Source organism: Scleropages formosus, chromosome 5 (genome assembly GCF_900964775.1).
Source record: "Scleropages formosus chromosome 5, fSclFor1.1, whole genome shotgun sequence".
NCBI classification, from domain to species: Eukaryota; Metazoa; Chordata; class Actinopteri; order Osteoglossiformes; family Osteoglossidae; genus Scleropages; species Scleropages formosus.
The window spans coordinates 22,358,192-22,386,072 of record NC_041810.1 but is presented as its reverse complement, the minus strand read 5'-3'; the positions used below and the strand labels follow the sequence as shown (position 1 = coordinate 22,386,072).

General features: G+C 47.8%; 1 protein-coding gene across 1 annotated transcript; it reads left to right on the top strand.

Annotated features, from left to right (window-relative positions):
• The first annotated feature begins 2,860 nt into the window (after nucleotides 1-2,860).
• LOC108942126 (protein lin-7 homolog A) lies at nucleotides 2,861-27,225 on the top strand. The gene is made up of 6 exons (XM_018765260.2): nucleotides 2,861-3,051; nucleotides 13,965-14,083; nucleotides 18,293-18,364; nucleotides 21,895-22,104; nucleotides 23,117-23,332; nucleotides 26,676-27,225. The coding sequence occupies exons 1-5, from the start codon at nucleotides 3,015-3,017 to the stop codon at nucleotides 23,330-23,332; spliced, it is 654 nt and encodes a 217-aa protein (XP_018620776.1). The 5' UTR covers nucleotides 2,861-3,014; the 3' UTR covers nucleotides 26,676-27,225.
• The last annotated feature ends 656 nt before the right edge of the window (nucleotides 27,226-27,881 follow it).

Below are 27,881 nucleotides of genomic sequence, written 5' to 3'. Positions count from 1 at the left end.
AGGCCTGGTTTCACTGGCAATTTTTCATTTTTATTTGGTCTCACCTGCTTGTGAGGACCATTGGATGTACATGAGACAGGCGCTGGCTCACCTGTGCCTTCGCGAACGGCATCAAAATATCAAGCACCCCTGAGCATATTAATCATATGGCTTACAGGCATCGAGCTGTTTCCTGCTCCCATAACATCTTAGGAGCTTTGAAATATCTCTACATGCATTTCCCTGGACAGAAACACACATAAAATCATGTGTATGGGGCTGCTCTGCCGTAGCTGCTGCTCGGTGTTCTATTGATGTCAGCAAAAGCAGTTTAGTGCCAAGCAAACTTTCTACTATATGCCATTAATACAGAAGCTACTCAAATTTTATGATTCATGATGATGAAAACAGTGCTGTTGCAGGTGTTGGGAAGCAAGTAAAAAACGGGGAACAAAGTCAACAAAAAAAAAAGTCATCTTCACTGAAGAAACTGGAGTTTTTAAAACAAAACCATACGAATGTGACTATGAAAATGAATGAGTGGCCTCATCATTTACACTGTAGATTCAACTCGTCTGCTGACAGCTTCAACATGAGTCACAAACAATGACTTGCAGCCAAGTGCAAACACAGCTCATCACTCAACTCCCCGAGCTGCTCTAAAGCCACAGAAAACATGATGGGGTGGCTCTATTACCTGTCAGAAAGGAATGCAAAAGCTCACACCTTTTGAGGACCCTGCAAAAACCTGGATAGTGTCTCTCTTTGAGCCATAAATATCCTCCCGCTGCAGACTCAAAAATCAATCTTTTCGGACACAAATTTATTGACATAAAGGCCATCTGGGCACCATAGATTGATAATTTGTCTGTGTTTACTAAAGGTTTGTGGAACATTGCAGCAGGGCCTCAACACAGGACCCCTGAGTCTTCATTCCCCTCTTTGCACTCAGATAAGTTCTCACATCAGTCAGATGCTGGATGCAGGAGATCCAATATAGATCCAGTCCATCAGTGTGTGATCATATCTTTGACACTGACTAAACACAGACTTAATTGTGTGAAACTGAAATCATACTATCAAAAGATGCAGGGAAAAAAATGGATGAGAGGACAGCACAAAGAAATCCTTTTGACTGAACTGGCATCATACAGCCACAACGTATCTTGGTTTAAAAATAGAAGAATTAAGAGCACCACACGCGTGTTATAACCATAGCTACAGTGCCGTTTTCAGTCAAGACACTGGATTTTGTGCAGCAGTCTACAAATGGAAGACTTCCGCATAATGTTTAATGGAGTTAAATTCAGTTTTTTTTAATGCATATAATGGGTTTGAGAATTGTTCTGGCACCTTCTGTCATTTCAGAACCATTGAAGAGCAGTGGAAAATGCCTCTTCATGGCGAGTTTGTAAAATCCTCACAATGACATTAGAGAAAACCCTTGTGCTGCCTTGCCATTATTTATTACTTCATTCACGACAACTAATATGGCGTACGATTTTACGCTCCAGCCATTTACACTGATGGATATTGTACCAGAAAACCTCTAATTAAGCATCTCACTCATAGGTAAAATTACATCCCCAGAGATATACTCCTGCAGAACTCTTGGTCCAGTCAATTTCCAATAATACCACACTGCATCTATGTGTGAAACTACATAAAACCATTTAGACCCCTTGTAATGAGAGGCTACGTTCAATAAATCTAATCTGTTGATTTCTGTGAGGAAGTGTTCAAGTGCATGGAGATGGATTATTAAGAACTCATTTGTCTTGAAATGGCCAGAATAAATCAGATTTAAAATGTCTTGGTAACCATTTTTCGCAGACTACAAAGGTTTTTTTTTTTTAAACTGGGCAAATACTGCACAAAGTGCACCAGATGACATGCTGGCGATAAGAGACAGGGTCATATTTGAGAATTTTCCGTGCTTTCAAGGCAGCTGTTTTTCCCTCTACGGCACAGCCAGGGTGGAAGGACTTTGATCCACTGAACCCAGCTCTTGACACTCTTTGTCCTGCCATCATCACACAATAACACTGTGATAGAACACAGGTTTTACAGCCTTTTCTTTGAGAGGTAAATTTTGTTGGACAATGTGCTGAGCAGTAGGTGAAAATGGATGGATGGACTGATGGACGATGGATGAATGGCTTTATCTCTAAGCCATTAACAAGGTGTGATTTTGTGTCAGAGCTCAAACCTCTTCATACTTAAATCTTTGAATCAGGTGTGGAAAGAAAACTTTCGACTGAAAGTATTTATACACATGATAATTGCAAAGTTCCCAACAAAAACACCACACACCATCTACGCTGGCATCTCCATGTCTGTTTCCAGCAGGCCATGGTGGAGAAGCTGGTAGTGTTGTATTTACCGTTCTCCTTCCACTTCCCCAAGTAAATCAAGTCTGTTTTTCAAAATATTTGTCGCCAGCAAAGGCGCTGGCTAAGAAAGAATTAATGATACACAAAGTGCGTTAGCCACATCAGGCCCCCCTCCCTCCCCCCATGAGCTTCCTTCCTGCATCTCAGCTCTGCTCTACTTAAGTCATCAAACCCAAGTGTCTCCTGGATGTGAGATTTACCTTTTGGCCAGTAAGTTGAGTTCTAGTCAGAGCTGTAATGTTGCAGACTGAAGATTCCTGGTTCAAATAGATCAAGGTACCTAAAATAAATACACAGCAAGAACACCCTGCTGTATTAGTAAATCATTTTAAAGTTGCTTACATAATCTGCTGACAGCTTGCAGACTGAAGGTGTCAGATAAAACAACAACAACAACAACAACAACAACAATAATACTAATAACAATAATAATAATAATAATAATAACAACCAAGTAGTGCCCGGTCCCTGTAAGCCACTCCCATTGAGAGGCTCTCGCCGGATTCCAGGGCTGGACCCTCCACCTCATCTCTCCATAATCTTCCTCCACCACCACCACCACCTCCTCCTCCTCATCACCATCATCATCATCATCTCCCCTCCATCTCTCCGTCACACAGAGGAGCAGCGCGAGCAGCAGCCATGGCGACCGTGGTCCAGCCGCTCACCCTGGATCGAGGTAGGGCGGCGAACCCGGACTGTTGCTGACTGTATTCGTCGTGATCGTCGAGGTAAAATACGTAGTGAAATGAACGGGACATAAAGAGCTCGAGCGGGGCCGGACGGTGTCGGTTCGCGTTCGGACGAAGCCCGCTACGGTGTTTGCGTCCAGCAGCAGCAGTTGTTGCCGCGCTGTCGGATCGGAGCGAACGGACCGTAGCGGGCGCAGCGCGCGAAGCCGCCCGCTCGCGCTTCCCGCCGCGACGAAATGAGAGAAATTCGAGAAAAAAAGAGCGAGCTATCCCGCTTTTTTCACTACTTCTGAGGCAGCTCGTCTTTCCGCCTCCTTTCCCCCTCAGTTATGTAACGCGTTCGCGCCTTAGTTTCTCCACATTCGTGCGCCCGGACTTTCTTTGACGAGACGAGAGCGGCTGCCTGTTGTGCCCAAAACGGTTAAAGTCGCGTTTCCTCGACATTCGGAACTTTTGACGACAGGACACGCAGTAACACACACACACAGCGCTCGTGAAAACATCACTCGTTTGACCGCTCGACAGCAACTCCTGTTAGGTGTCTTGAGCTGTTTCTCCCTGCGTTTCCACTCTTAGGGACACACACGCCGCACGCCGAGCCGTGTCCGTCCGTGTCGCCGTGTCCATCATGTTCGCCTACAGCTCCGCTGAATAAATGTCTAAACGTGTGTTTGCCCTCCGCTAAGCCCTGCCGGCGTCGTTTCGCGTCGAAAAATGTGTGTAAATATCTTTACGAAATGTTTGGATAATTATAGCAGGACAGTGAGTTATAAATAAAGGCGAGAAGGAGCGGCGGACGTGTTATAAATAGGGAAAGGTGATAGCGCAGACATGATCTCTCTTATTTGAAGCGCGCGCGCGCGCGCGCGCCAGCTTTGAGTTTGATTTCACGACCAAGAGGGTGTGAAGCAGATGCTGAAGTGAAGCTGTTCATGCAAAAGCTGGCGATGTGAAGCTGCTGAGGGAGAAGCTCTTGGAGCAGAAGCTGTTGAGGATGATGAAACAAACTTTTGGAGGGAAAGCTGCTAAAGCAGAAACTTTAGAAATGGAGCTATGGAGATGAAGCTGCCCAACTTGTGACAGCGTCGAGGCACAAGCTGTTAATGTGAAGCTGTTGAAAGGAAACACGTTAAGCGGAATAAACTGAAGCGGTGCTTTGGATGCGACGCGGCCGAACTTGTTTAAGTGAAGCTGCTTACGTGGGACTTGAACCAGAAGCTTTTGGAGTTAACGTGTTGACGGGATTGCGTTAAAGGCGAATCTTGAATATGTTCATGTGAAGCTGTTGAAGTGGGTTGGAGAAGCATGTCCGTGTAATAGTGTTGGAGCTCTGATGCTGCCGAGGCAGGAGCTGCCAAAGTGAAGCTGTGGGAGGCCGAGTGGAAGTGCGGACAGGAAACTGTGGAAGTGAAGCTCTTGAGATGAATCAGAGCAGCAGTTTCATCAGTCCTGTGGATCCCAGTCCTATGCCGGTACAACGTAGTGGTGGAAACAGGTGACGTGACCCCAGCTGCAGGTGTCCATCTTGGATCCTCAGTGCCTGTTGAGATTGTCATCAGGTGTACAGTGGCCTTGATGAGTGCAGGTTAAGTGCCTAAATAATTCATCAGTGCTTCCCGTGTACAGTGAGTCTGCATTTACAGGGACACATTAATTCATCCAAGCAGACAGCGTCATCACCTTTTCCTCACCATTGTGCAAGATTCCAAAACAGAAACAGCCGTTTTATGATATGAGCAGGCTGCATGAATATAAACAATATAAATGCATACAACAACATCTATAAATATGTCAACGATACTTACTTCATGGTACGTAACACGGAGCCACTCTTGATGTTTTCTCCATCCTGTCTTGTGAAGAGGAATACAGGAAGACACCCCTTGATAACATGGTTATGAAAGCATTAGTGACCTTATCCTAGATTTCTTCTTGGAAAAACACTTGTTTCCAGGCAGACTTATGTGGTTTACGTGATTTGTGTGTAGGTTTGGATACGTGCACGGGATTAAGGTTAAAGGCAAGCTGTAATAACATGATCTGTCATTTACACAGACGCGCAGGGCTGGAGTGGGACTCACTTTCAACGTGGGAGTTAGATGCTGCAGTCCGACCGTTAGTAGTACTGACAGCTGAGCGGTGAAACACTGCAACACGTGTATTTGTCCACCAAACACCAACCAAATTGGCTATTCCATGTGGAATATTAAGCAATGATGCATAGAAAGGAAACAATTACCACAAATGAAAAATCACTTATAAACCATTTTAATTTCTGAAGATAATAACCTGAAATTACATGTGGAGTACTACCTCGCATTACAATTTTGTCTGGGCAATTTTTGCATAAAACAGACAGTTCCCTATTAAAACATAAGCCGTTTCCTCTGAAAGGCACTGCTCTCTGCTACCTTGTTGGTCTTGTCTTAAATTGCAACCATTGAAACTCCACACACCCTGATCTGGATTCAAACCCAATGCCCGAACAAGCCAAGGAGCTGTAAGGCCCCAGTGTTGCCCGCTGCGTCACCATGCTGCTATTTATTAACATGAAAATAAAAGATGAGTTTTTTCCACAAACCCAGTAAACTAGCATGTTGCATAGATGGCGCTACCATAACTTTCAAAAGCACAACTATTGAAGTGAATGCAAGTTGCCTTAATATTCTACTGTGCTCACTTTCTGTCCCACGCATCTTTAACTGTGAATATGTCAAATATTTTGGAGCACTTCAGCGCATCTTCATCTGATGCTTTTATCTTTTTAATCCTGTTTTTCTCAGTGCTACTTTTGCATTCTTTATTCTACTTTTCCATTCTCTATTCTCTGTCGCCTGGAGTCTTTAATTTAGTCGCCGACTGGGAAACACATCCTCAAAGTACGAAAGCCTGACGGCACGCTGTTAGCGCGCGATTGTTAACTGACCACTAACGGTTCATTTTCAACTCTACTGTTTCACGAGGGGCCGTTTCCCGCTCCCCTAAATTCAGGGACCTGGCTACAGAATGAATTTTGACTGTAGACAACTCCTGTGCATGTGTATGAGTATATTTGTGTGTGTGTGTGTGTGTGTGTGTGTGTGTGTGTCAGCAACGCAGAGTGAAACCTGGCGAGTCCGTTGTTCGGATCAGCTGGTTGTAGCATTCCTGCATCTTTCGATTCACTCAGCTGAAAGCTCACCATCCCACTGGAAAAAGTCCCTACAGATTGCAACTGCAGTGCTGATCATATGTCTCCATATGGACTGTCCAACAGATCGGACACCTGACTGAGAACTAAGCTCAGTTGTGCCAAGCCAGGTGTGCATTTACTATAGGTGTCAGATATTCAGAAGGTGCCCACCATGCGGAGACTGCTCAGCTTTAACTCGCAGGCGCAGACCATACACGACTGCAGGATTTTGGCACCAGGGAGCACAGCTTCACATGCTGCGCCGTTCGAGGCCCGGGGCTGGACAGGATCAGCAGTGGAAACACTTTGTTGTGTCTTCCATTTCCTGCTATTGTTCTAGATCCTCACTAAGAAAGGAGCGCATCGCTGCTTTTAGCAGCCCTTTCTCACCATTCCGAAACCACAATACAGGTTTCAGTGATTAATAAATGATGCGAACGGTATTATATCCTCGTGTGCTACCAAGTGTAAAAGGAACAGAAAGAGGCTGCTGCCTGCAGCCAATAACTGGAAGAGTGACTGATTATAACTCCTTAGGGCAGAGCCTTGTTCTTATTTAAAGCATTTGAAAAGTTTCGTGTACCAAGACGTGGAACCCGTTTTTTTTTCCTGAGGCAGTAAAGCAAAGCTGATTTAGGACGGCACAATAAATGCATACGTACCTAGAAAGGCTTCAGAGTCACACAGAGAGCTCACAGAGTTGTGATCTTGCAGCTTTCTTCAGCTACACTGATGTGAGATGTAAGAAGAAAGTGTGTTTGACATCCCACCTGGTGACGCACACAAATGTCACAACATCTGTGTGTCCAGCTGTCATTTAAACAGCTTGTCAAAGTGCTAAAACAGCAAAACACAATATTCATGTCAATATTCATTCATTCCACACACACACACACACATCTTCAGAACCGCTTGTCCCATACGGGGTCACGGGGAACCGGAGCCTACCCGGTAACACAGGGCGTAAGGCCAGAGGGGGAGGGGACACACCCAGGACGGGACGCCAGTCCGTCGCAAGGCACCCCAAGCGGGACTCGAACCCCAGACCCACCGGAGAGCAGGACTGTGGTCCAACCCACTGCGCCACCGCACCCCCTGCTTCATTCACACACACACACACACACATTTTCAGAACCGCTCGTCCCTTACGGGGTCACGGGGAACCGGAGCCTACCCGGCAACACAGGGCGTAAGGCCGGAGGGGGAAGGGGACACACCCAGGACAGGACGCCAGTCTGCCGCAAGGCACCCCAAGCAGGACTTGAACCCCAGACCCACCGAAGAGCAGGACTGCGGTCCAACCCACTGCGCCACCGCACCCCCCTGCTTCATTCATTCCAATTGAAATAAATTACTGATACTGCATGGAATCTTATTAATGTTGAGTTGAGATTGCATTTCTCAGATGTATTCCTTCTTTAAAAGAATTGATGTTGGATGTAACTGTAGCAGGAGACAGTGAAAGTCAAATAAAGCCGAGCTTTTCAGACAGGTTTCTATAAGGCTGAATTTTGGATGCCGGGAAAAACAGTTTATCCAAGAAATCTGAAAGGACAGCGCTTATGTCCCATATGCCATCTTCTACAAGAATCACAATGCACTTCTGAATTATTCACAGTTTTTTAGCTAGTGTTTTTATCCAAAGTAAAATACTCATCAATACAGCTTTGGGACACCAGGTGGCATAGTGGTTAGAGACATTACCTGGCAATCAGACAGAACTACAGGTTTAAATTTGTGCTTCTGCTGTAGCACCAAAGCTGCTTACTCCAAATGGCTCCATTGAGCATATATAGCTGCAAAAATGGGTCAGTCACTGCAGGTACCTTGGTATACAAACCTAACGTGGTAAGTTTCCGTACATAAGCATTAGCTAAATGAGTAGTGGTAATAGTGTTGAGCTTAAGTACCTAAATGAGTCATACTGCCTCCAGATGTTCTCCTCAGAACTGGACTAGCAATCAGACTCTTAAGTGTGTGACCACTACTAATTTATAGTCACTTTCCTTGAATATTGCTATGGTGCAAATTAATACAAATCCGTCTTATTTATGACCCTGGTGAGCTAACCGGGGACGTTCTGTCCCTGCAATCCGAGCCACTGTAGCAGGATTACCGCGGTGTGGCCATACAGCGACACTGTGTTTTGTTGACACCTCCCTGGCTGTTGATATCTGCAAACCTTCCTTGCTTCCGATAGTGACGCAGAGATGGCCGAACTCCTCCTGGCCACTTGGCTGCAACATGCATTCAGGATGTGTAAGGAAGCAGATATACAAAACTTGTGTCCAAAAGAAACAAACACGCAGAAGCTCACTTGTTCTTCAGGAGAAAACAGACACAGTAACATTGTGGCCCTAAAAACGACCTAATACTGAAAGTGATATTTGCGAGGGGTTGGAATTATTAAATATTTTGATTAGAACTTGTGAATTGTTTCCCTCAGTCTCGGTGTACTTGAGCGCTAGAAGAGGTGGAGAACTTCACATATCTTGGCAGCATTGTAGATATGAAAGGTGGAGCGGACGCTGACATTAGAGATTAGAGTACGGATCGGTAAGGCGAGGGTAGCTTTCCTCCAACTGAAGAATGTAAGGAGATCAACTGAATGAACATCAACACCATGACCAGGATCTTCAACACAATCGTGAAGCCTGTCCTACTTTATGGAGCGAAAACCTGGAGAACCACTGCCACAACCATGAGGAGAATCCAGACATTCATCAACGCTTGCCTCAGAAGGATTCTCTGAATTCACTGGCCCGAAACCATTAGCAACAAAGAACTTTGGCAGCAAACAAAACAGCAACCGGTGGTGGACAAAATACTTCAAAAATGCTGGAGATGGATTGGCCACACCCTTTGAAAACCTGCTTACAGCATCACAAGGCAAGGCGTCACCTGGAACCCACAAGGGAAGAGAAATCGAGGCTGACCAAAAAACAGCTTGCGCCGCGACGTAGAAGCAGACATGAAGGAGATGGGATACATCTGGAGACTGGCTCAGGACCGGGATGCCTGGAGAGCTCTCGTCGGCAGCCTATGCCCCAGGCAGGGCCAAAGGAGATGATGCCTCTCCAGAAGGGAATGATGCTATTGGCTCCTATTTCTAACCATGACGTGGCCAATCAGGTGAACCTTCTTTTCTCATTAACAACTGTTCCTTGTGGGCTCCACACCTATTAGAGATATGAAGTGAAGCAGGACCACACGCCTTTATGGAAATCTGGGCTGTTGACACGTCAGCAGATCTGGAAATCCTCAGGTCTTAGAATCGAGATGACCCTCCCATAACTTTATGAAGGAGTACTGCTTCACAGTACTTCACTGCTGTGTGTGTGTGGGTTTGTGCGTAGATCTTTCATCTGCATGGCTACCTCTAGTGACTTTATGTTCTGCACACTTACTGAAGTTCCAAAACACAAAGTGTTGCAGTGAAATCTATATTTTTATATTCTCCACAATAAAATTTGCCACAGAGTAATGGAATCTTTACCAGAGACCGTGCGGCTTCAGCTGCTGCTCTTTTCCTTTAGAACATTCCGGAACATTTGTTCCACGTGTTATTGTTGTGCTTATTATAAATGATTGGTCAGATGGATTCAGTGGTGGTGCAGCTACTGAACTTTTAACAGTTCCAATTCTTGCATCAAGCACAGATTGGGTGTAACAGGATACGCGTTTACACCCCAAGTGGGAAGGGAGCACATTAACCTCCCGGTCAGTGAGTTTTTGGTCACTGATGGTGCAGTTACCCCTGTAAAATATGGAGTCCGTAAAGTGTGAGCCAGCAAGTGGTGTAATGGTTCGAGCTGTCATCTCGCAGTCCAAGGACCCGCCTTTGAATCTCTGCACCTGCTGTAGTACCACTGACCAAGGTACTTACCCGAAACCGATGCAGTAAAAACGACCTAGCTGTATCACGGGGTAAATAATTATTAATAACTTAGCTGACAAAAATAACATTATAAGTCGTTTTGGTCAGAAGCGTGAGTTAATAACATAGAAGACGTGATGCGGTTCTTTTTGTACACAGTACAGTAAAGAGTTAACAGTCTAGACACATGATGTTTTTTTTTTTCCCCCACTTGATATTTAATTTCAGCACACATTTATTTGATTGAATCCCATTAGTGAAAAAAAAAAAGAGAAAAATTTAATATCGTTACACTGTCTGCCAAGTGCAGCAAATACGTTTAAGTGGACTCGGGGGGGGGGGCACTGACATATACAAGGATTGTTTCGGCCACTCGGGGGATGAAGAGGAGAGCAGATGTTGCGCACATCTGGCCCCTCTGCTCTGTACGTAACGACTTAAGGCCGCGGGGGGAGGATTATAAGCGCAACAGGTGTACAGCCAGGCAAGGGGGTGCCCCCCGGGCGCTGTGCTTTAACGCCCGAATCAATATTTGATCGGTCTGCGAAAAGATTCGTTTGCTTGTCTTTTCGCTGCTCGAGGATTTGATGACAGCGAGAGGTTCCCCGGGTCCTTGGTCACGGCGAGCGGAGCGCTGTGTGCAAGAGACAACGGGGAAGGAGCTGAACCACGGTCTAGCGTTACGCCTCGACTGGGTAGAATATCACTTGGCCAGGAAATGTTTCCACTCCCCATGTGATTTCTCCTCCGCCGTTACTTATTTATGTCTGATACCAGGGTGATGTCATGTGGGAGGTACGGGGAGCTTTAAAGTACTCCAAACCAGTAAATATAAACCATATATTAATTTCAGTAAAATTCGATACATTACAGAAAAGAAATCTACATTTACACTCTTTTCTCCAAAGTGACTTACAGTGTTAAGCTCCATAGAATTATTTACCCAGTTATACAGCAGGGTAATTTTACTGGAGCAATTTGGGGTAAGTACGTTGCTCACGGGCCCACAGCTGGAGGTGGGTTTCGAACCTTTGGGTCCGAAGGCTGTAACCGGTACGCTAACAGCCGCCCACAAACAGGCATATCGGTTACCCCTGTAGTACTTTAAATTTACCCTAATGATTAAGATAGGGTGCAAATACACCCCTTGAGTACTCAGAAATCACTTAAGTAATTGTGTTTGTAAGCCTTTTTACCGTTTGTATGTATTTTATAGCAAAATGCACAAGTGAGCCTTGCATCATAACCTTAGCTAAGTTAACTAGAGTATGTTTGAGGAACTTTTATCATCATTTCATGTTTCAGCGGCCAGGCCTTCCAGAAATTCCCAGTACGTGTCAGCATGAGAGACACGGCGACAGAAAACAATAACACAAAATGATATTAATCACAGAAGGCGGCAGAAGGAATACTTAATATAAATGCCGAGCTTTCAGAAATGAAGAATGATTCTGTCACACGGAGATGGAGGCGCGGGGGCGGTTGGACCCAAGTGCAGGATCGGTCGTCGGGAACCAAGGGATCAAGCGAGTTCTCGGTGTCGGGGCCGGGCGAAGAGTCGGTCGATCGGCGGTCAGAGTGAGGGCGAGGATCCGTGGACGTGGTCTGGGGACGAGGCGAAGGGTCGGAAGCCGGGGGACGGAGACAGGAAGCGAGGGACGAGGAAGAACAGGACGCGGCGCCGACGGGACGGTCGACTCGGCGAGTTTCCGCAAGGGAGCGGGAGCTCAGGAGGGTCTTTCAAGGGTGCGTGTACTGATTGGTGTCAGGTGCTGTCGAGTGTGATGCGGGCGTGGATGCGAGAGATAGTCTAACACACATTGCGCATTGTTTGAATAATGTTTTCAAAACTTCACTTTACAGAAGAAATGCAGCGTTCTCAAATCGGTCACATTTCGCCTGAATACGAATATTTCAGAGTGCGGACGTGTTTTTTAGCGGTGTGCTGAACAACGACCCCATGGTTTCGCCTCTACAGTAAGAACGCAGTGGGCTCTTAATCGCTACAAACTGAGAAGTTGTACACTTTATACCCCAATACAGAACACTGTCTCACCTCTACAGAAAGTATGTTGAGTACACACACACTCGCTGAAACCGCTTTTCCCAAGTGAGGTTGCGGTGAATTGGAGCCTAACCCGCCAACACAGGGCGCAAAGCTGGAGGGGGAGGGGACACACCCAGGACGGGAGGGACACCAGTCCATTGCAAGGCACGCGAGCGGGACTCAAACCCCAGACCTGGCCAAACCCGCTGCGCCACCACGCCCACCTTATATTGAGTACAGAACATTTTTTCTGTTTTTTTTCTGCAAAAAGAATCAGACCCCTTCAGCAGTTTGATTGCTAATCCCAGTTTTAACATTGCGTTTCCACAGTAAAAATGCTAAAAACGGTACTTTTCAGACAGCCAAGAGCTCCTTTAAAGAGCAGGCGATGAAGCAGAATCCCTGATGTGAATTAAAAACCTCTTCGTCTCTCCTGGAATGGCTGTGCGGTGCCGACGGTGAGGAACAAAAGCTCATGATGCAAACCAGGGCAGAGAGAAGAAACAATGGACATTAATGAGCAGAGTGTGTCTGAGAGGTGAACCGTCACACTGGTTGTCTGTTATTTACAGATGCTCCTTCCTTTGGGCGAATACATTAAAAATCACCTGGACACCACAGCAGTTAGTGATTCTCACAGATGAGCCACAAAAAAATGACATCAGATCTTCTACGTATGGGAGGTTGACTACGTATGTTGCGGCGGGTTTGGCTGGTGCCCGCTACATGGTGGGTCTGGGGTTCGAGTCCTGCTTGGGGTGCCTTGCGACGGACTGGCGTCTAGTCCTAGGTATGTCCCCACCTCCTTCAACCTTGCACCCTGCGTTGCTGGGTAAGGCTTTGGCTTGCCGCGACCCTTCTTGGGACAAGCGGTTGTTGACGTTGGTTGGTTGGTTGATTACATGTGGGATTGTGGGTTGAGATCGGTTGCTACTTCCTTTGCCTCTACCTTTGTCGTACAAATTGAATTTCCAAAGGGGGTCCCATTCCCTTTTTTCAGTCCCCATCTTTTTGACCGTGTGTCTATATAAACAGTTTTCGCTCACCATATTGGCATCGGTGAACGTGTCCGGGCTGGACTCGAGCCGAGCAGGTCTGGTGGTCAGCACTAAGGCAGCTGTTCCTCCCACTCACACTTCTGCAGTGGATGTACTCTGTTCTAAATGCGAAAGGTAAACATACCAATTTGTTCTTCACACGGAGACCTTCAGATATGAGCCTACGTCTAATCCCTCCGAAATCCCTCGGTGATGTGTATTTCATCCCCACCGTTGACATGAGTGGAGATGCAGACTGCCATTAACTTCTGGAATAATTAGCTTCTGCCTTTTTTCCAGGCGGCTGATCAGATGAAGATCAGGTTCGTACCTCAGCCGGGTCCATTTGTGCTGTAATTTCCCCTTCCTCTCTCGAGGGGCTGGAACATTCATTTCTAGCCTCTTCAGCTTGGTTCAGGTGGCACTAATGAGGGGCAGGAGCATCCAAACATGGGCTGCGTTCCATCACACAGGACAGGGTGGCCCCTGACTCTGCTGCAGTTTTGTTTCATGCCGTCACACTCTGGGAAGGAGTTTGCCCGCAGATAACCCAAAAAACCGTCATTCTGCCCAGTCTTTCGATACATCGGTATCGTACGCTATGTGTTGGGCACGTGGGCTTCTCAACCTGGCGGAAATGTGTCATAATTGCAATCCTTCTCCATGACTGTAACCTCTTTAATCGTTCATTCCATTGTGGTTTGTTCTTCCAGCTCTCCTGTTGGTATAAAGTAAGATTTTTGGCCCCCTCTCCTTCTCTTCCCCAGATGTGGCCAGAGCCATTGAGCTGCTGGAGAAGCTGCAGGAGTCCGGCGATGTCCCCGTGCAGAAGCTGCAGTCCTTGAAGAAGGTGCTGCAGAGCGAGTTCTGTACTGCCATCAGAGAGGTACGTTTCGGACCCAGTCTTGCCACCGGGGGCAGCAGGTGGTGTCGTGGTTTCAGTTACTGCCTTGCGGTCAAAAGACCCAGGTTCCAATCCCTGCTCTCGCTGTAGTGCCCTTACCCTGGAATGGCCCAGTAAAAATTACGCGATTTAAGTAGATTACTATTCAAACCAAACATGACGAGTCGCATTGGGTAAAGGGGTCAAACAGTGGTTAATAAAGACAATGATTCCAGAAGAAGCATTTGTGTGGCGATGTCCTGACTGCACTAGTTTTGCACGGGTGGAAGGCAGGGCTCAGGAAAACCAATAAGCTTCTTAATCACAGGTATGGGGCTCTTTGCCGTTTCGCAGCCTTTCCCTCATGCAACGCTCACCTTGTCGGCCATGAAAACCGAGATGAAGCAGAAGCTTCGTTGGGGTGAACCGCCAGACAAGTGTTATTTATGACCCAGGTATTACTCTGCCAGCCTATCTGTCTAAGGCCTCATGGTTTTCCTCTCCGAGTCGTCTCTCTCAGTACAAGTCAGACGATGAGCTTTGAGAAGATGAGCAAACATCAAGAGTCGGAAAATTCACCCACGGTTATGGCGAGGAGTTTGGATACGCTGACCTTCTTGTTCCACGTGGGCCCGTCCCGTTGTTCCGTTGTGTCGTTACACCTCCTATACACCTGTCACCTCGCTCTCTCTGCGCAGCACCGTGGCACCCAACATACGTGAAGAAGGGAACTGGATGGCAGAGTGTGTCAGAAGAAGAGGCCGGCAGACAGCGGAGTCTCGTACGATTTGTTCGGAGCCCAAAGCGAAAAGCCAAAATCACAGCTGTGCTCCATGTGTCAGACCTTCTTCTCTCTTTCTCGAGCCGAGCGAGCGCTCGTACATGTAGCCTGACACACGGAGACACGTGGAACACGGAACATCTTGTCTTTGCACCATTTGCACGTTCTATTAATGTATTTGAGGAAGGCGCTCAAAGCACATGTCGCTTTAGTTGCGCACGGCATGCGGAAGCCCCGTCCATCCTGCAATCGTCGGTCGGCACGCGGAGAAATGTTCCCTCAGCTCCGTGTCACTGCCACAGGGCATCCGAAGCAGACAAAGGATTCGTTTGAGTCCTCAGCAGGGTGACTGGAAGCATAGCAATTATCGCCCAATCAATATACGCAGCCATTTAGGTGCCGAGAGTAACTTAGCGTGTGGGAAGAGCTCGGTGGCGGTAGCTATGGCTGTGTTCGGGCGGGGGGTCGGTTGTCCTTCTTCCACCGCTTCTCCTTAGTTCTCAACCAGTGAATAAAGATTTCAGCAAACATCTAATCGCACGTGTCAGACTGCCGGGGCTGCGAAAATCACACAGGGCGAGTTCGTGCTCTTACAAAGACATTAGACTTATTTTAATGGTATTCATTACCACGGAGCCTGTAATCACCGCTTGGACGAGTAGATAAGGGGCAGAACAGGAAAATCCAGCGCCATCATCTTCACAAACTGCATCTGGATAGTTACAATGATTATTCAGCTGTACAAAACAGACAAAATGATAAAAAAAAAAGTGGCGCAATGCAAATTGCTTTGGACAGTAAAATTTGCGAAGCTAATTCTTCCAAATGCCCCTGGTTTATAGCATTGGAGAGACCGGTATCCCATATGTTCAAGTTTAATATTTGTTTGTAATGAGCAAAGCTCCAAACATTTGATCGCACAGCGGAGGAATGCACGGCATCTGAAGTCTTTCAAGGACAAAGACAGAGACGTCGAGGGTGAGGAGCACCTGCTGCTGCTGAACATCCGCCGGTCAGAAACACAACATATTCTACACAGACTTAGAGTTGCGATTATCTGGACAAGGGAACCTTGTAATGTTACCACAGTCACTCCAAGGGCACCTTGAGATGGTGTTACTCGAACGGAGGCGCAAATGAAGAGCGACGACGGCGACGAGAACGAGGCGGAGAGCTGAACGGCCGTATTGTCGCGCGAGTGGAAGAGGTGCTCCCCACGCGCTCCCCTGGGCCGGGCTGTGACGGCAATTCTTACCAACAGGCGACACTAATAAATAGACAGCTGTTAGGTGTGACGGAAAAAGCCGTGACTCTGTATGGTGCTGGCGGGGCATCTTCAGTAACCCGTGAAAATTTAGGACTGTGGTATTTTTACCACAGAGGAAGGGTATTTTAATGAGTCGGCCAGGAGGAGGCCTGTTCCGGATAGACAACCTTCTGTAGAAATGTCAGCCGGCCGCTCTGTGCGCCGTCACTGCCGGGGGCGCGTCGGCGAGTCGAGCGTGTCCGTCTGCCGCAGCTCCTCTTGACTGCGGCTCCGCGGCCTGCTGGCCGCACGCAGAACAGCCCAGGGAACCGCAGCGGATCTCCATTAATTAAACCCAACCTACACCACACCTGCGGGGTGGGGTGGTGGTGGGGGGGGCGTCACGAGGGTGCGAGGCAAAGGTGCCCGTGAGCAGCTGTGTGAGAAATGCTCGCCAACGTGGCTCCACGCACACATCCTCAGTGCTGCACTTCTCTGCAAGACAGCAGCTCCTGAGAAGCATCACTGTTGCTGACCAGATGTCCGGTCCGTTCATCTCTGGTCATCTCTGTCCTTTATAATAATAATAATAATAATAATAAAAATAATAATCACCATCTCTTCCGCTTACCTCAATACCTGGATTTCTGCCTACTCATTGCGTTTGTGGGGGTGTGCGTCATCTCGTTATTCCTCCGCAGGGATTTCCACAAGCAGGGCAGCGTCGTTCCAAGCACCCGAAAGCAGAAAATAATAGAGCATCAAATCAATATTTATTTACATGAGTGCAGGCTTGTTGGATCTCAGGATACCCACCAAAATGTCTTCGCGTTTGACATTTTAAGGTTTTCTTTTTAGATACTGGTTATTTGCAGATGCTTTTCTTCTAAGATACTTACATAGCTTACACTTTTGCCCACTTCGGTGTACTGTGCATGTCGAGAAGTTATCCGCGTTTGTTTTAATCAACCAAATTATAATATGTAAATATTTGTGTGTTTATTTAATTTTTTTAAGGATTTTTTTTCATCCGGCAAGCTTAATAAGTATGATTTTATTAATCTGACACTCTATATATATATATTTGCAAAAAGTCACAGTATTACAGTAAGGGTTTTGTATGTCGTTAAAGAAAGAAAGTGCACACACACAAACACACACTACTAATGTAGCACAAATAGCTGAAAACCTTAATGCTGGCCATGATAGATAAGTGTCAGAACACGGCGCATCACAGCCGCAGACCGGTCAGAGTGTCCATGCTGACCCCGTCCACCACCGAAAGCGCCTACGATGGGTACGTCAGCATCGGAACTGGACCGTGGAGCGATGAAAGAAGGTGGCCCGGTCTGGCGAATCGCGTTTTCTTTTGGATCATCCGCGTGGCCGGGTGCGCGTGCGTCGTTTACCTGGGGAAGAGACGGCGGCAGGATGTGCTATGGGAAGAAGGCAAGCTGGCAGAGGCAGTGTGATGCTTTGGCCACTGTTCTGCTGGGAATCTTTGGGTCCTGGCATTCATCTGCATGTTACTTTGACACGTACCACCTTGGTACCACCTTGCCCTCTAGGGATATGAGCAATTCTCTGGACATTTAATTTGTACTATATGAACAGTGTGTGAAGAAATAGGATCTGAAATCAGAGTAAACCTTCATACGCAAACAAATATTAAATATTCATCAGCTGGCAGTTTGTAACGCAAAGTCCTGCATGTTGAGGCCAAATGAGTCTTCGCAATGTTGACGTCCCGCGTATTGTCCGTTTCCGAAAGCTTGCCTGTTCCGCTACACGGATGAGTTCTCGCAGCTGTCATTTGGGCACGCAGTCACCCGGCTCGCTCCGTGTCAACAAATCTGCGAGCGGGCATCTGCAGCCGGGAGATTGTGCAGCCGCTCCGTTCGCGTGTTTGTCGAGTGCGGCTCGTGACAGGGTCCCTCCCGATAAGGGGAAAGCGTGTGCCGTCATCGCAGGTTAAGAGTCACCCCATTCCCCCGCTGCCGCGCTGCTCCTCGCTCCCTTAGCCTCGTCGTCACACAATGAGAGCATCCCTTACCGTTCACTGAGCTGCAGGTGCAGTCGTACAACCCGGTCGCATTTTCGCTAAAGTAACCGTGACTAATGGAAGAGCCTTGTGTAAGTATTTTGCGTTTCTTTACTCTTTCTACCTCTCTCCATGTGCCCTCAGGTGTACCAGTACATGCATGAAACAATTACGGTAAACGGCTGTCCGGAGTACCAGGCACGTGCCACGGCCAAGGTAGGGACCCCTTCCGCTGCCCCTGGGGGTACGTACACTCTTAATGCCCCTGCAGAGTTGTGTGATGGTGTGTGTGTGTGTGTTTTTTCTGCATGTGTATTCAGTAACGGGTGTTTCCCCAGTAGCCAACCTACATGGTACCTCTGACCCATAATGCAACGTGTCCTCCCAGTATCCTGAACCGCAGGTCACTGCCAAGCACTCGCAATGACAAGCAGCCTGGCCAGATGGTACAGGCGTATCTAATTAACATGTAATTACATAAATATGATTATCGCCAACATTGCCGGGGAAGGACCGATTTTTTTTAAGCCGTAACATTTTCCGTGTTTGAATGTCAAGACGGAGCGTCCGATTCGCCAGCAGACACCGTGTCAACAAACGCCGCCGTGCTTTGAAATGTCACTTAATGCGCGCTATTGAGGAAGGGACAGAGACGAGACGTGACGAGAGAGAGCCCCTCAGCATCCCTTGGAGAAAGGGCAGGGGTGGGTACCTCAGCCGGGCGACAGGTGATCGCTCCTCACCGCAGATGTGTCCGCTGGGGTGATGGGATGACGGCAGCTTGACAGACGGAAGGCCCCCCTGCACCCTCTGGGGAGGGATCCAACCACGGTGACATGCGGGGGCGTGAAAACTCAAGAGGAATCCTCTCTGAACGCTCGTGGTCTTATATAGGCGAGGCGGCTGTGCGATCAGTGACGCAATCCATCCAAATATTGCTAAAGAGCGGTTCAGTTGAGTTCATCTGAGATTACATTATTACCCATAATGACTTTATGTTTTCAAGTATTCAACGCGGCAGACAATCGTTCAGCTCAGCTGTGTTCCAGGAGATGTTTTCATCGTTGATTTTCATCAGATTATCCCGAAATGTCACTGCAAAGGATTAGAAAAGCAACGGCACCGAACAACCTCGTCTGACTCAGGAGCCCAGAGGGTAGATTCAGATCGGTGTCGTGTCAGATGAGATGGGGAGATGCTTTTAAACCCTGGCAAGAGAAGCTCGTTCAGGAGTCATTACCGGGCTGGAGTGGAATGGACACAATAACTGATTGTTTTCTGTACGTGCTTCTCTGTTAAAGGACCTGCGATTAGAGTGTTGTGAGTCTGCTCATTATTTTCTCAGATAAGTTGTGTTTATAAATGGCACTAAAGCAAACTCATTATAAGACTTGAGTTGGTAAAAGCAAGAGCATTAAGAAGCGGAGAATAACAAGCCTGAAAATGAAAGCTAGATGCAGTGCGTATGGTTTTCCCAAACTCAGCTATATGTCCTTTGATCACCACCTCTTCTGGGGAATCATGTTGACCAGCGGTGGTTCGTCAAGGGCCGTATTGTCATCCAGTTATCGTTATTATTAACCATTATATTGCCGATGCCTTTATTCAAGGCACCTTAAAATGGTTGTTTTTTTTTTTGCTTTTTACAATGATTTACCCAGTTATTCTGCAGGTATTCTTCCTGCGTCAGTTTTGGGTTAAGTTCCTTGATCGAGGGTAATACAGCAGCAGTGGGACTCAGACACACATACCGCAATTGCAAGGTGATGCCTCTAACCACCTGCAGTCCCTCAATTCATAGTTTGGACACAATACACAACATCCCCTGGCCTTTATTTGCTGGCCTGGAAAGCAGCCCGGTCTGTAAATTACTGACATCTGACAAAGCCCATTTGATGATATTCTGTGTAAACTCTGAATATAATTCACCAGTGCAGCTCTGAGAAGCCCCCCCGAAACTGTGAAAAACCTTGAAACCCTACGGCCCACATCCAGCACGACTGTCCAATGAAGCGCAACTATTTTGACAGCTGTAGAGTCAAAATTAGGTCTAGGAAGAAATTCTATTGACTTTATTGGATGGAAAAAGGATGGAAAAAGAGCGGTTTTGTCATATTGGCAATTATCATGAAAATCGTGTTTAACTGCATTTACAACGCTGGGAAATTTGCCAGAACTGCTTGTAAATGCTGCAGTTAGTCCCCGAGACCTATCAGGCAAACACGCCACGTGCCGCCTGTTCTCTGTTGGCACAAATGGAAATGCGCCTGGGAATCCTAGGAAGGCAGCACTCCGCATATCAAATATGGTGGAATCATGCAGTGCTCCTCAACGCCATCAGAGTTAGGGAGGGAGGGAGGGAAAGAGCGAGAGCGTGACAAATACCACAAGCTTTGTACGTTCTCCTACGTGTCTTCTCAGCCGTCCCGTGCCGGAGAACCCGTGTTGCGCATCATCTGGACTAGTTAGTTATGGGGGTTTACTGCTTGAGCCGCTTGGGTACTCGACTTTAAAAAGAAAGTGCACCATCTACCACTGGTGACATATTAGGACATAAATAATTCTCACGCCAACAAGGAAACTTCATGACATCTCAGCTCTTAGGAAAACCTGGAGAGCCCTTGTTGGCGGCCTTCACCCCGGGAGGGGCGGAAGGCATAAGAAGAAGTCCTAGATGAACTGAACCTCATGTGACATATAACAGACTTGAGTGTGTGCTGCTGTGTGAGAAAGCGCACTCTTGATGTTAGGTCAATAGAAGCAAGGGCTCTCTTCACGCTGTTGACCAACATGAAGTGCTACCCTATGTACGTATATGACAGCGTAACACGTTAACAGCTCTACACCACAGGGTTGTGTTGACACCTCACGCCGGTGATGATCTCAGAGAGGCAATTAAAGCTCCTCACTGAAAGTCAATGGTGTCACTAGAGTGCTTTTTGCCCGTAAATACAGGACAAGACAGTAAGCTCAGAGTGTGCACTGTACCCCGTCCGCAATATTATGGTGGAGGAGATGAACAGATGCCCAACGTGGATCTACTGATCCACTGCATTCTGCACCTGCTGGCCAAGTAATTCATGTATCTAAGCAACAGCAAGGTCAAAAAGTGCTTTCACACATCATAGGGAAAGGCTCGAATACTTCTACCGCCCGGTTTGTTTATGGGGTCGTCATGGTTTCAGACCTGTGTACAAATTGCCTTGTTGAGAGAAGTGCGTCGACACTGTTAGACACAACTTCGTCGGTGGCTTTAGATGCATTTGTGAGCAGGGGATGGAAGTGTTCAGTCCCGGAGGATGCAGGGATCTACGCTGCTGTGAAGAAGTCAATATTAAATTTGAGCTGATATTTCTGTTAGTTCTAGTAGCGTACGAACAGTGCGGAAGAGAGAAAAAGTGACGACACTCTTGCTTTTGAGTCTTTTTCTTGGTGTGGAAGATAATTAAATGTGCAGGCGTATGTGTCTACATTTGTATTTGTTCATTTAGCAGACTCTTTTCTCCATTGTGATCTCCAGGAATAATAGAAAAAGGGCTTTACATCAAGAGAAGGCGTCTAGAAATAGTTCACAGTCAGTAATGGGGTGAAACCACCTTTAGCTGCAATGACCGCAACTAAATGCTTCTTGTTGGAATACAAGAAAACTAATTTCTCCAGCGGTTTTAGCCATGCTCACACATACAGGTACCCTGAGTGGTACTGTGTCCCTCCACAGCCTGTTGAAACACTGCTCCCATCTGCAGGCCACAGTGGCTGCCTTTGCTGCCAGCGAGGGTCACTCACACCCCCGGGTGGTGGAGCTGCCTAAGACAGAGGAGGGGCTTGGCTTCAACGTCATGGGCGGCAAGGAGCAGAACTCACCCATCTACATCTCTCGCATCATCCCTGGGGGCGTTGCTGAGAGGCACGGTGGCTTAAAGCGGGGAGACCAGCTGCTGTCCGTCAACGGCGTGGTAGGCCGGCCTCAACAAGTACTGTACACCGTAACGATTTCATCACGATGACATCATTCATAGCGATGAAATCGTGCATGATTGCATCATGGCTGCTGCACTGCTTGGGCATCCTAAATCCATCTGGTGGAGGAAAAAAAAGAAGACAGCAATACCAGGCGATTACCTTTAAGGCATCAACTTACTGATCATCTAAAAGGTTTTACTGTTTTGTTTTTATTGAACATTTTCCCCCAACAAAGTAAGATTGCTGAAGGAAAAGAACATCCAACACCTCCAGTCAGTGTGCAGCTGTCAGAATTCAAAGACTTCTTAGCAAAGAAGTGCGTTTAACAGGCTCTAACAGATGGAAACATGGCTCCTGCCTGAAGGGCGATAGTCATGGCTGTAAACATTATTAAAATAGATCTCTAACTTAGCAGACAGAATGACAGCCCATTCCAGCAATGCATTTCAATCTCCTCATTTACACTTACAAAGCTGGAAGTAAGAGCCGAGACAGGAGAGACACTTCTGAGTTCCATCCTCTGAGGCATTAAGACATAACTTTTTAATGAGCTTAAGATACAGCTTTGAAGTTATGTCTGATGTACTCTTAAACTTTCATCACCATTGTTAAACCATGAGCAAATCCACAGACAGAGGACCCAGGAAGCAAGGTAACATTTTCGGAACTCTCGCACTGAGCAAAAAAAGCACAAGGACGGCTCATTTTCATTCAGTGTGAGGTTCGTCCAAACGATCAGATGCACCTGCCGTAAATACGCGTTTGGATTCACGCACGCATGAACGCTTTTTGTTGACCTGTGCAATCTATGGCTTAAAGTCCACTTAGACACCAAAGTCAAGGTCGGAGCATATGAGCAGAAAGGGTACCACGGTATCTAAACGGCTAAAATGTGGGTTTAATACTTTCTCACACTTCTATATGACATCTGTGAAGTTCCCAACGACTGTGGACGTCGAGCAGGTTTGCTCGCGACGTTCACGGACGCGTCTCGTTCTGCTCCAGAGCGTCGAGGGCGAGCACCACGAGCGAGCGGTGGAGCTGCTGAAGGCAGCCAAGGACAGCGTGAAGCTGGTGGTTCGCTACACGCCCAAGGTCCTGGAGGAGATGGAGGCCCGCTTTGAGAAGCTGCGCACGGCACGCCGCCGCCAGCAACAGCAGCTGCTCCTGCAGCAGCAGCAGCAGCAGAATCCGGCTGCTCAGCACAACCACACGTCGTAGGTGAGGCCTTTCCCGTCGTTCTCCTCGGCCCGGTCTCCGCAGATCAAAACATCTCGGGGCGCACAGACTACGTTCTCTGCTGAACGATTTAAAACTTTACATTCGTTCTTCAGCTTTTCTCCAAAGTGACTCACAGTGTTAAGGTACATTTATCCATTTATACACCTGGGTAATTTTTACTGGGGCAAGTAACTGGCTCTGTGGTGCTACAGCAGGAGATGGGCTCTGAACCTGGACCAAAGGCAGCAGCTGGAGCTACTACGCTGACTGCTGAAATTACAGCTGGTCCCTGACTTACGAACCTCAGTGGGGCTGATAGCTGGTTTCTCGCCGGAGGAGTTAGTAAATCAAGTGTGATGCAGAACAAGCGAGGGGCTCAGCATCAGTCCTCCAAGCAGTTACTGGTGCGTTGGACCGCATGGCTGGTTTTCCAGTGTCTCTGCATCTCTCCGTCTGTTTGCTAAATTCAGTTTCGCTCACTAAGTTGCACGTTGCTTTGGAGAAAAGCATCCGCTAAGTGAATAAATGTCACGTTCACGCCCGCAACCCAATCGACAGCACCTGACTCCAGCATCTGACTAACTGCTCACCCTTTAAAAGACCCTCCTCAGCGCCCATACCTTTGCGGAATCTCACGAGAGACAACCGCCCTCCTTTGTGACGTCCCATTCAGACGCATCCCTAGTTCTCAGTTTTCGACCCTTCGCTTTGTTTCCCGACCACGTCCACGGATCTTCGTTACGACGCCGACCGCTGCTCGACCGACCCTTCGCTCCGTCCCCTGACCGCGCCCGTGGATCTTCGCTCCGACTCCGACTGCCGATCGACCGACCCTTCGCCTGTCCCCGACGCAGAGAACTTGCCCGATCCCTTGACTCCAGACGAACGACTGCGCTTGGGTCCGGCCGTCCCGGTTCCCTCGGTTCCGCGTGACAATAAATGCAAATGATAGCAAATTGGACAGCTCTGTGGGGTGGGAGGCAACGGCAGGGTTTTTAGGACAGGAACAGAGCAGCACATGGAGGACCTCACGTTTCTCTCCTGCTGAGCAGCTTGCGAGGGCAAGGGGAGCCAACCCCTCCCTCAAGTGAGCCGGGATGCCTTGTGCACGTGCCGGTGCTTTCTGAGTTTCTTGGCTGCAGTAATTAAAACACACACACACACACACACACACACACACACACACACACTCTGTCTGTAGCTTATTGTAAAAAGAAAGTCCAATAATGGATCCTGATCCAGAGCTAGAGCAGGGTGTTGGTGCTTACATGCCGCTCCTCAACCCTTTTTTTTTTCACTCAACACATCAAGTGGACCAAGACCAAGTCGTATGGCCACAGGTGATGTGCGCCTGTGAGCCGCAGGTAGTGCGAGGATGTGGAGGATGGCGGAAAGGTGGCCTTAACCGATGGCTAAAAACTGGTACGTAACTTGACTGGTACGCAAGCGTGAAGAGTTTTCAAAAAAGTTTGTAGCAGCGAAAAGTTTGCCACTCAAAGGTTTGTAAATTGGAGGCTGATACTAGTGCTTTAATGAAAGGATTCCTATTCGGAATGACACCCGAAACCACGGGGACACTGTAAGCACCATAATTACTGTACAAAGTCACCGTAGAATTCAAGTTCCTACATTCGTTAATGTGCCGAAAAGGTTCCTTTAAAAGTTAGATTGCAGGAATACAGGCTTTAGTGAGGAAATGTGGTGAATTTGCACTTCTGATCACGGGTTCACTCACGCTAGGAGAAACATTGTAATTTCAGTAGCTCGGATGATAGGGGGCTGTGAATTATTTACGTTTGGACAAATAGCGGAGCCGAGAGCTGAATTGCCGTGATAAAACCGGAGGCGAAAGCAATCGCTTCCCCCACTTGTTCTGCAGCACTTCCTTGCCCGAGAGGCGGTTCACAGTTTGTATGTTCTCTCTCTGGACAAACACATTTCCATACAGCCGACCGTTCAATTTCCTTTGTGAACGTTTTTTATACTCCGTGAGGCTTGGCCACGGCGGTCAGCAAATTCCACCGGAGGTGTAACTCTACTGCAAACAGCTGAATACACTAGGACCGGACTGAGGGTATCCCTTGTCCCACACCAACCGAACGTGGAAAAACAAAGTGGAAGTCAGTATTCCATCTATTGCCCAGAACCACTTGTCCGGCGCAGGGTCAACGCGGTCCTATCCGAGACACACCCGTAGGGATTCATACATGTCAGTGTCATACATGTCATCATAAACACACTAAGGGCACTTCAGAGTCACCAGTTCACCTGAAACACGTCTCTGGACTGTGGGAGGAAACCAGAGCTCCCGGAGGAAACCCACGTGAGCACCGGGTTCTACGTGCAAACTCCACGCACGCTGAGCCGAATTCGAACCCAGAGCGAGGCGCCAGCGTGAGTGGCTATAGCTCAACAGCACCGCAAAATTAATTCGCCCCTCCATAAATCGCCTAAAATAACCGCACATCAGTGAGGACTTTATGTTCTCGCTGGTCCTCATATTCATATCCTAAATTACCAGCCCTCCTTTGTGTCCGGGGCATGAGGACCATGTTCCTGTGGCTGTATCTCTGCTGGAGCCTCTTAGCAGGGATTGCATGAGGATCATCCTGCAGCAACAGGGGCCAAGTGACACGTGCCGCTGGGGGGTGGGGGGGCAGTGCTCCGTATCCCGAAATACAACACAGATGCTCCGTGGCGTCGCTGCTGTGACGGTGATGCCAGGACAGCTGCCAATGGAGGGGCTCTCCCTTTGGAAGGGATTGACAGGAGCCGTGGGTTCGAGCCTCAAAATGGCACAAGCCAAGGCTGTTTGTTTGCAGCGGCTGCGCTGAGGGGGCATATAATTTACAGCCACGTTACAAAACAGCGAAACATAACCGACGCGTTAATGAAAGAGGCAAACCCGCAGCTACGCTTTCATTTCTGCTGATCCAGATAATATCTATTAGGAAGATCATTTAGATTCCCGTTCCATGTGTGACCGGGATGATAAAGTGCTTGAAGGAACAGCTGAACAAACGTAACCCTAAATTACCATAGAGAGGGGTGTGAGCCAAATGAATAAATGCAAATGTTATCCAAACCTTGTTCGTTTTAATTCTGTCTCCCGCGTGGTCTTTGCTGGAAGCGCGGTGGCGCAGAGGGCCGAGTCGGATTCGCTGCGCCGTGCACAGCAGTGTACCTGTGAGCGCTACAAAGTGCTGTAGCAAGAAGCTTTTCGGAGAGCTCCTCTCAAATGCCTCGAGCGTGGAAGCCATGCCCACGGGGAACACGCGGGAAGCTCTCCGGAGAAACGTCCCGGCGGTCGTCCTCAGCTCCTGTCTCCTCTCATCTTTTACAGGAAGAAAAACTAGAGGACCGCGAGCCGGTGGTTGATCGAACATCCGTCCCCGATTTGGCAGAAACCACCAAACAGGAAAGAAGTCAGTCCCATTCTCTAACGTGGCCCCGTGTAGAACCGTTGTCATCATCGATGTCGTCCAACAAAAAACCCGATGGTGTGCGTTCTTTAATGTACGCGTTGGTGCTCGAACAACATCCACGGTCAGACAGTAGTCAGATCCGCACTGAACAAATATCTGATTTGAGCTACGCGTCGATCCCAACTCTTCATTCCACCATTGGCCAACGTTCGTTTTTTTCGGTTTCCTCCGTTTCTCGATCGTCTTCTTCGGTTCTTCAGAGGATTTTTTTTTTTCGCCTTCACTCAGGTCTGAAAATTCCGACCGCGAAATCCGCGTCTTGCGCGAACGGTCGGCGGTTTCTGGCTCCGAACATTCGGTCCATATTTCGACGTACATTTTTTTTTTTTTTCGCGCCAGTGTATCGTAGCACAAAGAATGAGCAATAACCGTCTCCTTGTTAAAACGCAACGGACGACACGGGGGCGAGTTTAGTTTCCGCATGGATCCCGCAACATCCACACGAAGGGAAGACGACCACAGGCCGCGCGGCTCCGGAACGTGTAAGAAAACAGCTAAAAATACAGCAGTGACTGAAGTGGTTGAGTTCATCTTCGCAGTGTGACATTGACAGGTATCTTTTACACTTATTGATAGAGGTGCAACGCTGTCCCGGCGAAAGGAAAAGCGCCGCAGCTGAGTAAAGTAATAATAACGACGACAACAGCGATACTGTCGAATAAAAATCACAGCTTTACCCTGTACTGAACACTTAACGGCAAACGCAGAATTCAGGGTAAAACCATCATGTATATCTCTGTTACAGGATGATAAATCTGTGGTAATATTTTGTCACTTTTGAATATTTATATTTTATAAAGTTTGAAAGACGTGTCTTGACCTGTTCAGGTGTACTTATTATAAAGCACGATGAGATGGTCAAGTGGAATATTTACCGTATTTAGTCTATGTGTCGTAAACGGTTCACGTTCACGGTGGCTCGAACGCTACGGTCGTCCCGTTTCCAGCGAATCCTCGACGGCCCATCGTGAGTTTCGCGGTGCGCTCGCCAACAGGGACGGCGTAGGCGAGTCGCGGGCCTCACCTGTCCATGACCGGAACGCCGTCCTGGAGAGCTGCATCAC